Here is a 9,099-nt window from a genome sequence, read left to right as displayed (position 1 = left end):
GTAGCCTTCGCCACCGCTCCATTAAAGCCCCCGGGGAATCACAGCCTTCGGAAATGTGAAATCAGTCGAAAACAATGAGGGTTCCTATGAATTAACGCTGCAGTCTCAGGATGATTAGTTAAATTCCTATCATAATAGTCACCAGTGGCTCTCCAAAGCCACACGTCTCATTCTAATTTAGAAATTTAACTAGAGAGGTAAAAAAAAAAGACTTTTCCCATTTAGGAACTTTTAAAATGACAATGTGCAGAGGTTTAAAATAGCTAAGACAGAAAACTTTGAAGGAGAGGTGATTCTCGTCTGAAAATGCTCTCCATATTGTACAAAACTCATTGAGTAGGAGGTTAGTGTTATTATGTTCGTATTTGTGTGTGACTTTCCACATATCTGCATGTGTGTGCACACACATATGTGCACATATGTATAAAGGGCAGAGGTCAAATTCCGCTGTCATTCCTAAGGAGAAATCCCCCTTGTATCTTCAGGTAGGGTCGCTCACTGGCCTGGATCTCACCAAGTGCACTTAAAAAAAAAAAGCCCAATTCAAAGATTAGGAAACCGAGGCCTAGCAGAAGAGCACAAGTGACAGAGCCCATTGTAAACTAATGAACGAGAAGCTATCAGATGATAATGATCTTTCAGTCTAAGAGCGAGAGCATCCAGGGAAAGTGGCTACTTTAAATTGGTTGGGGGAGGATCAAGGAAGAGCCTTCAAGAAGGTGAGGCAAGTGACAAGAAAGAGCTGGTTGTGTGGAAATGAGGATGTGAACAGGCCAGGCAGAAAGAGGCATGGGGAAGGACGGAAAGGAGCAGGTGAGGGGACTGGAAGAGGCAGAGGCTTGGCGGGAGCTGATTGCACAAGGATTCAGGCGGCTTTGGCTTATTTTTAGTGTAACAGGAAGCTCCTGGCAGGATCCAGGAAGAGGAGTGACACTGTCTGATTTATGCTTTTTAAAGCTCATGTTACCGTTTGGCAGTTTCTCATAGCTAAACACATACTTAGCATCGGATCCAGCCATCCCACTTCTCGAAGAGAGAAAAATGTATGCTCAAACCACAGTTGTATTCAGAGTTGCCAATCGGAGGAAACAACCCCGATGTTATTTACTACCGATTGATGGTTTGCATATGTGTATGTGTATGTGTATGTGGAGGTCAGAGGTCACCCTTGACTGTTGTTCCTTAGGAGCTGCCCATCTTGGATTTTAGGCAGGGGTTTCTCAGTGGCCTAGAGTTGGCCAGTGAGGTGGACTGGATGACCACTGTCCCTACCTCCCCAGTGCTAGGATGATAATTAGCTTTATTTTTTGAAAAAAACAAAACAAAACAAAACAAACTTGGGTTCTGGGATTTGAACTCAGGTCTTCACAATTGCATGGTAAGACTTTACAGATGAACTGTCCTCCCAGGTGCCAATGTCCTTTAAATGTTGAAAATGCCATCTTTGGATTAACTGTGCTTCGGGACGCTAATGAAAAAGTGAGCTCCGGACATAGATGAATCTCAGATGTGCTAAGCAACACAAAGGAAGCTGTGTTCTGTGGGTTCCATTTATAGAACACTAGAAAAAGAAAGCCGTGGGAGCAGAAAATAGATCACTGGTTACTAGGTATTGAGAGTCTGAGAAGGAACAGACAATGGAGGGGTGCCGAATGAGGGATTTGGGGGGTACACACTGGAACTTTTCTATATATCAACTGTAGTATGCTTACATAGTTATATATGTTTGTCAAAACAGAGATCTGGAGATATAAGAAAGCAAACAGATATTGCTCCATATACATGAAAACCTCATTATTAATGTTACCCAGACGTGATGGCGAGAAGTGATACCAATTAGCAAGATATTGATCCTGTTCTCACACTCTCTAATGGTAGCCTGGATCAAGGACAAGGCCTTGCAAGGCCCCACAGCACCTGCCCCTGCATGGCTTGCACAGGAAGAGGTCAACTGATGCCTTTCATATGGATTGAGTGATGTTCCTTACTGCCCTCTGCGGCTGTAATAACAAACGTTAATTCTTTTGTATTTGTCCTGCCTGTTCTGGCTCCAGATGGGCACCACCATCACCTTTTAAATTTATTTGTTTTTATCAGTAACACCAAACAAAGGGCCTGGTGGGACTGCTTCTGCCCTGTCCTCCACTGGTGTGATTGATAGTTCCGCAGGGGAAGGACTGCGGGACTCATTTGAAACAACATCCTTTAAGTTCCTCGGGCTGGATCAGGCTTACAGACTGAGGCTGCCCTCTGGAGAAGTCCAGACAAAAGTGGGCAGAAGCTCAGCTTTTGTTTTACCACAACTTCGTGCAGGTGCAGTTCAATAAATCAAATGATGCAGTAACAGGAAAAAAAGAGCCTTAATTATGCACAAAAATTCCATGTTATCCTTTTTAAAAAAAGCCTTCCTTTCAACTGCTCTGCATGGCACTGCCAATACAACTTGAGTTCTTAGCACATGCCGGTCTTAATGAAATTACTGGAGTCAAAACTTTAAGTACTGCTTTAAAAACTCAATTTAGATTTGAAGTAACATTTGAAAAGTAGGTTCCCAATTAGACAAACCACTCGATTATCTTCTTCTCCCCCTCCTAGCAATTAGAACAAGTAAAACAATGGCCAGTTTAATGATAATTTTGAGGGATCTCATACTTACTAATTTTAGAGGTAAATTTGTAGTGAGATTATCCAAATGGATAATCATTAAATACAGAAGTTTTGAGAAAAAAAAGTTCTCAGAAACGGCTGATAAAATTAATGCTAAGCCCCTCACCCCAGAGCTATGAAGAAGCATCTCAAAATTCTGCAGTAGACCAGGCCAAACTCTCCCCCTTCCTGTGCTCGCTTAGGTACCAAATGCAGGTCCTGGGAGAGTTAGCTTTGTCTCCTAACATCCTCACTGTTTCCACTTAGCAAATGGCCCCACCACTGACCTAGGCACGCAAGTCATAGAGTGTAGATGCTTCAGGCTGCTTTCTGGTGTCCCCAACCTATGCAATTTCCAAGCCAGCTCTCATAAGAGGCAGAATCTGAACTTGTCAACTCATTTCCAGTCTAGCAGTCAGCGTTGCATCCTATCCTAACTGAGCCATGAAGCGAGCGGCGCGGCAGCCTGCTCATCTGTCCGGCCACGTTTTTTCTCTCCTCTTTAGAATTTTTTCCCCACTGTATCCGGGAAACCTAAGTCTGGGCCTGGTCGCTCCCATCTGTGACCAGAGCATTTGGGAACTGAAGAAGGTGAAGGCTAGCCTATGCTGTACATTCAGTTTCAGGCCAGCCTGGGAAAAACAGTCCTGAAAACAGAATAAACAAATCAATTCCTAGTAACCAACCTACTGAAAAATGTCAAACAAAACAAAACGAACCTGATCAAATCACTGTTTTCCTAAGAACCTTCTATGGCTTCTGTGGATCTCTGCGTTAGATCTAAGTTTATTATAGCAGATGGAGAGAGTCTCCTCCCTGAATGCACATGGTTCCCTCTCCTCTGCTGACTTGAACCATGTGACTGGTTCAGGCCAATGAGCAGTGAGTGAATGTGGGCAGTGTTAACCTCGGAGGTCCTCAACCGTGAATATATAACCCACTCTCCCCTCCCGTAGAAACCAGGAAGGCCCATGCTCCAGATGTTGCAGCCAAATGGTGGCCTGGTTTTATTAGTGTCGGTTCCCAGGTGTCTGTGAAGAGAGCCACCCGGCATCTTGTGTTGAACATACATTTTAGGTAGGAAACACCATTTTCTTCGTGACGCCACTGAGACTCTTGGGCTGTTTAATATGATTCCATTGCCTCACGTTTTCTGTGAATACAAAATGGCTCCTAATTTACTATAATTTACTTCTTTGGCTTGGTGACTTGGCTTCAGATCTAGTCGTCTCTGGGTCCTTCTGGTGCTACTTATATGTCCCTAGCTGCTTTTCCTTCCGTTCATACACACCTAACCTCGATTGCTTCTCAGTCAGCTCAAATGGGGTTTGCTGACTTCCCTGATAAAGCCGCACATCCCAACCCCCTAACAGTTCCCACATCCTACTCTCTGCCTCATCCATCATCCTTGTAATTCGTTACTCAGGGTCCCAACTCTGTGACCTCCGGGCTTAGGGACCCATATCTATCCTGTATCTTTAGAACTCACTGAAGAGCCCGCTAGAGCAGGTGCCAATGAATGATTAAGTAAGTGAGAGAACCGGACAGGGTCAGAGCGAATGGTTCATTTATTTATTTTTCCTAACCACCTTCGAATAGGTTTTCATTTATTCATTTTAATGCTTTACAAATTGCTGCATTGTTATTGGATCTCAAGGCCTTATATAAACAGGGCAAACCTATTGTTTTATGGAGAGCTTGTTCTGTGTTAGCTAGCTTGTAAAGTCTGACCAACACGTGTTCAGAGAAGACAGAAATCAATCAATGCTCACCTGGCTGCTGACATTTTCCGGACCTTCCCCGCCCCCCAGCAGAGCCTCATAAAATGAGTGAAATCTGAACAGGCAGGAAGCACCGGGCAGGTGGGCCAGGAAGAGAAAGTCTCTAGGAATGAGAGTACCTTTGGGCGCACACACTAAAAGCACAGCCGTTCTGCACGGGCTCTCCCTCCACCCTTCCCTCTGCTGTTGCTTTTGGCTGAGTGAAGGACAGACCCATCTCCTTGAAAACTGGACAATGCCTAGGAGACACCCTTTATTGCAGAACTTGCTCTGGCTTTCATGCATGCAAGAATTGGCTTCTTCCTAATTCTGCCTCAGTTCTGTTCCACCACCCTCCTGAAGGGTGGGGCCACTACCTTGCCCTTGTATAGCTTTCTGATACTCTTAATGCTTTTATGCGTGGTAAGCACCCTGTAAATGCAGTTAAACAATGAAAACTCCCTTTTGAATTTGCAATGACTTGCTTTGAGCTAGGGTGAGGCTCATGGCTAGTGAGGTTAGAGACTAGAGGTTAGATAATGACACTAGAGAAATAGATAGCCCAGCTTGTTTATTTCAGTTGGTTCCCCCTCCACCCCCCAGAAGTAAGGCTGAGGAATTAGCTCAGTAGGCAAACTGTTTGCTATACAAAGGTGAGGACCTGTGTTTGGAGTCCAGATCCTGCATAAAGGCTGTGGCAGCACATTCCCCAAGTCTGTGGCACTGAAACCCCAGTGTGATGGGGAAGGGGTGGAGGCAGGCAGATCCTGTTGGCCAGTATCAAACAGCAAGCTCCAGACTCATTGACAGACTCTCAGAAACTACTGTGGAGAGCAGTAGAGGAAGACACTCGATGTCAATCTCTGGCTTCTATCTGGGATTTTAGCCTCTAGTGCTCACTATTCCCACTATGTTGGTACATATATGTTGGTGCATGTTATTGCAGACCCTTGCACACTTTATGCACAAACACACATTTGTAGTGCTGCTTTCAACTTGGTCCAACTTTATTTTATTGTGGTAGAAAACACATATGGCACAGTGGGGCTGATTTAGGTGCCTGATCCAGCAGTGTTAAGTATATTCACATTGTGATAACAGATCCCAGCATTTCTCTTGAGGATTTGGAAATCTATACTCATTTAATTTGTTTTCAATTCAATGGTAAACCATATATTTCCTCATAATATCGAGTGCTCTACAATATTATTCTTTAACATTTTAAATGTTGTATATAATTTTTTCTAGTCCCCTAATTAAGAGTAAGTCAGGTATGGTGACCCACACCTTTAATCCTAGCACTCAGAAGACAGAGGCAGGTGAATCTGTGAGTTTGAGTCTAGCCTGGTCTACACAGTGAGACTCTGTCCCTCCCTCACAGTGAGTGCTTACTGTTGGTTATTTTGATCATTTCCACATTTCCACCATTATGTACAATACTACGGTGAGCATTTTGTATGTTTTGTATGAACAGTCTTATGTGTTTGTTTTGCTATTTCCTTATGATCCCATCTTCAATTGTGTGATTGTTAACATAAAGTGGTGCACACTTTGTGCTTTGTTTTGTTTATAGGTGAATTTTCATTTTGATGTGAGAAACTCACCACTTTACATTCCAAGAAAAAAAATAGAAAAGACTCATTTCTCTACATTCACCAAAATTGGGAGTTATTGTGTAGAATGAACCTCTTTAGAGGCTCTCGTGAGTTTTGAGCCTCGTGTTAAATAAGAGTTTTTCTCAGGCTTCACTGGCATACACACCCTTTTGAGCAAGTTCAGACGGGAGAGTCACGTACCTCTACAAACAAGATGGGGAAGATGCCTACTTTATCTCCGAGTTTTCCTTCTGCCCAGTTCTCGTCTACTCGGCTGATCACTGTGATGACATCATCCTGAAAGAGAAGGCCTCACATCAGCTCTCCCCTCCATTTTCAGGTTATAAAACCTTCCTTGGAGATCAGTTTGAAGCAAGGAGCGAAGGGTGAGCTCTTGAGTAGGTTGTGTGGGAAATATTTCTGGCATCATAAAGGGTAGTGCTTGGGTCACCAAGATTTTCAAGAGGAATGGAAGTGATTTGAGGATCAATGGAATTTGATAGGAAAAACCAGAGTACTCCAATCACTAGCAGAGTCTGTGGTTTTCTTTTCTTTCTTTCTTTTTTTTAAAACATTTAATTATTATGTAAAAGTACACTGTTGTTGTCTTCAGACACACCGAAGAGGGCATCAGATCTCATTACGGATGGTTGTGAGCCACCATGTGGTTGCTGGGATTTGAACTCAGGATCTCTGGAAGAACAGTAAGTGCTCCTAACCACTGAGCCCTCTCTCCAGCCCCTGTGGCTTTCATTTAAATTAATTACATGGAGAAGTCAAGAGGGAAACCATAGGTGATATAGCTTGCTTGGTGAAGTGGAATGGTGTTCATTCGAATTTTGAAGACTTTCCAGAACCAACTCAGTTTTAATATATCAAAAATAAAGCAACTTTCACTTAAAAGTGTCTACCTACAAAAGATTATATATAAAGTTGCAGAAACATTTTAAATGTTGACAAGAAAAACATGTGGTTTCTACCCATGCTGTCTGCTAATAGTGTGGTTGACTATTTTTCTAGATGCTTTTGTAGTAAGATAAAAGATATATACATATAAATATTGACTAAAATCCTTTTCAAGACATACATATATGCATTCAATAAAGTTCATAAATCTTGGAAATAAGCTGGAACAATCAGCCATAGCCATAAACCCCCACCCAAATATAAAACTCTACATCTCCTTTGTGCCTCTTCCCACACTCAAGCATCATGACCTCTGACCTCTGATATTGTCGACTTATTTTGTCTACTTTCCCACTTCCTACAAATGATGTCATACTTAATACCTCAATAGCAACACTTTCTGTTCCTTTCCCACCCATGTGTGTGATATGTACCATGGTGTGTGTGGAGGTCAGAGGGCAACTTGTGAGAGTTCTTTCTCTCTTTGAACCCTGTGGTTTGTGGATTGAACTCAAGCCATCAGGTTTGGCAGCAAGTACTTTTTTCTTTTGAGACATTTCCCTAGCCTCCACACTGTCTTTTTGATTGTCTCTGGAGCCCAGGCTGGCTTCAGTAATCCTGCCTCAGTATCCCAAATGCTGAAATTACAGATACAAATACATGTCACCAGAGGGAAGATCTTTGGTTGACTTTGAACATACTGGATTTAGGACTGTCTGAGTTTAGATTTTTCTAACAAAGCTTCAGTCTTTCACAGTGACATAATAGACAAAATTCTCTGATCTGTCATCATAACTTCCCATTGTGTGCATGTGTCTATTACTATTAGATTCCCAGCTCAATCGAAGGAGGGATATCTCTCCATTACTATTCCAAGTAACTGAATCATCAGTTGGGGGACTGGAGTGATGACTCAGTGGTCAAGAGCATGTGGCTCTTGCAGTGGACCTGGGTTTGATTCCAGCACCCACACGGTGGCTGCTGTAAATCAAGTTATAGAGAGACAATGCCTTCTTCTGGTTTCCATAGATACAGGCACACATATGGTATACATACATGCACACAGGCAAAACACTCATCTATATAAAATGAAAATAGATTAAAGATATGTTTAAAAGAAATTGTCAAGTAATGGATTTACAGAATGAACAAGAGTATGACACAACTGTCCCTGTTTGCAAAGCAGATGATGTTCCTTGCTATGTCTTCCTTGGAACTCAGTGTCTAATGTGTGCTAAACAGTTGATACTTGGTAAATGCTCATGACATTGTACTTTCTATAACTGTCATCTAAGTGTGAAGTTCGTAGTTTAGCTCACAGAATGACCTTGCCAAGAGTGCTCTGAGGAACCAAGAAAATAAAGATGATTGTCATTTCAGAATACGCGGGGCAGTGAGATGATTCAGTTAGAGTGAATCTGAGGTGAAATCTCATTTCTCATAATAGTAAAACGCAAACACTTTGCAAAAGACTCTTACTGAGGAATTATAACCACTTCATGTGCTCACATGCTAACCTGTCGTAGAAGGAAAGAATAAAGTTACCCCAACTTAGGTTTCTATGAGAGGACTTGAAGAGCCTCTGAAAACACAGCTGAAGTCCCAATTAAATGCCTTCTTTTGTAAGCATTGCCATGGTCTCAGTATCTCTTCACAGCAATAGAACATTGAGATAGTGTCTATGTAGTTGAAATTATATACATATATTTGTGCACACACACATACACATTCAGATGTAACGTGTACTCTTAAAACTCAGTATTACACAATGGACTCTGGGTTCTGCCAGAGCCTGTATGCGCTCTGTGACTCTTACCTTGAGGAAGGTCAGGCAATCCTGGTTCTCACTCTTATCCTTATCTCGAAGGTCAAAGTTGTAGAGGGCTCTGCAGAGAGGGGGTGGCTGGGGCAGCTGCTTGATGACTTCCACAGAGCTGGCTGGGAAGAACCCACTGACCCCATTGATCTCCCCCTGGTACCAGTTCTCATCAAGCTGTCTCTGAAGGAGGATGACATCTCCTTTATTAAACTTCAGGTCGCCAGGATTCTTCCCTCTGTAGTTGCACAAGGCCTTGGCTCGAGGCACCTGTAAGTGACACAGGTCAGCAAATAAGGAACTGAGCTTAGGGGTAGAGAATGGAATGTCTTATGCCAACTACTAATGATGGTTGTGTGTGGACCACTTGTCTCAT

The 9,099-nt window shown here is 42.7% G+C and overlaps 1 protein-coding gene across 2 annotated transcripts in view; it reads right to left on the bottom strand.

Moving 5' to 3' along the window:
- The window catches only part of Sh3rf2 (SH3 domain containing ring finger 2), a 101,128-nt gene that overhangs the window by 43,817 nt on the left and 48,212 nt on the right, over positions 1-9,099 (bottom strand). For both annotated transcript variants that reach the window (XM_039096853.2, NM_001034187.2), the window contains 2 exons: positions 8,724-8,993; positions 6,203-6,298 (listed from right to left, as the gene is read on the bottom strand). In XM_039096853.2, coding sequence (XP_038952781.1) covers positions 6,203-6,298; positions 8,724-8,993 — 366 coding nt within the window. The remainder of the gene's footprint in view (positions 1-6,202; positions 6,299-8,723; positions 8,994-9,099) is intronic.

This window comes from Rattus norvegicus, chromosome 18, assembly GCF_036323735.1.
Source record: "Rattus norvegicus strain BN/NHsdMcwi chromosome 18, GRCr8, whole genome shotgun sequence".
NCBI classification, from domain to species: Eukaryota; Metazoa; Chordata; class Mammalia; order Rodentia; family Muridae; genus Rattus; species Rattus norvegicus.
This window is presented reverse-complemented; position numbering and strand designations above follow the sequence as displayed.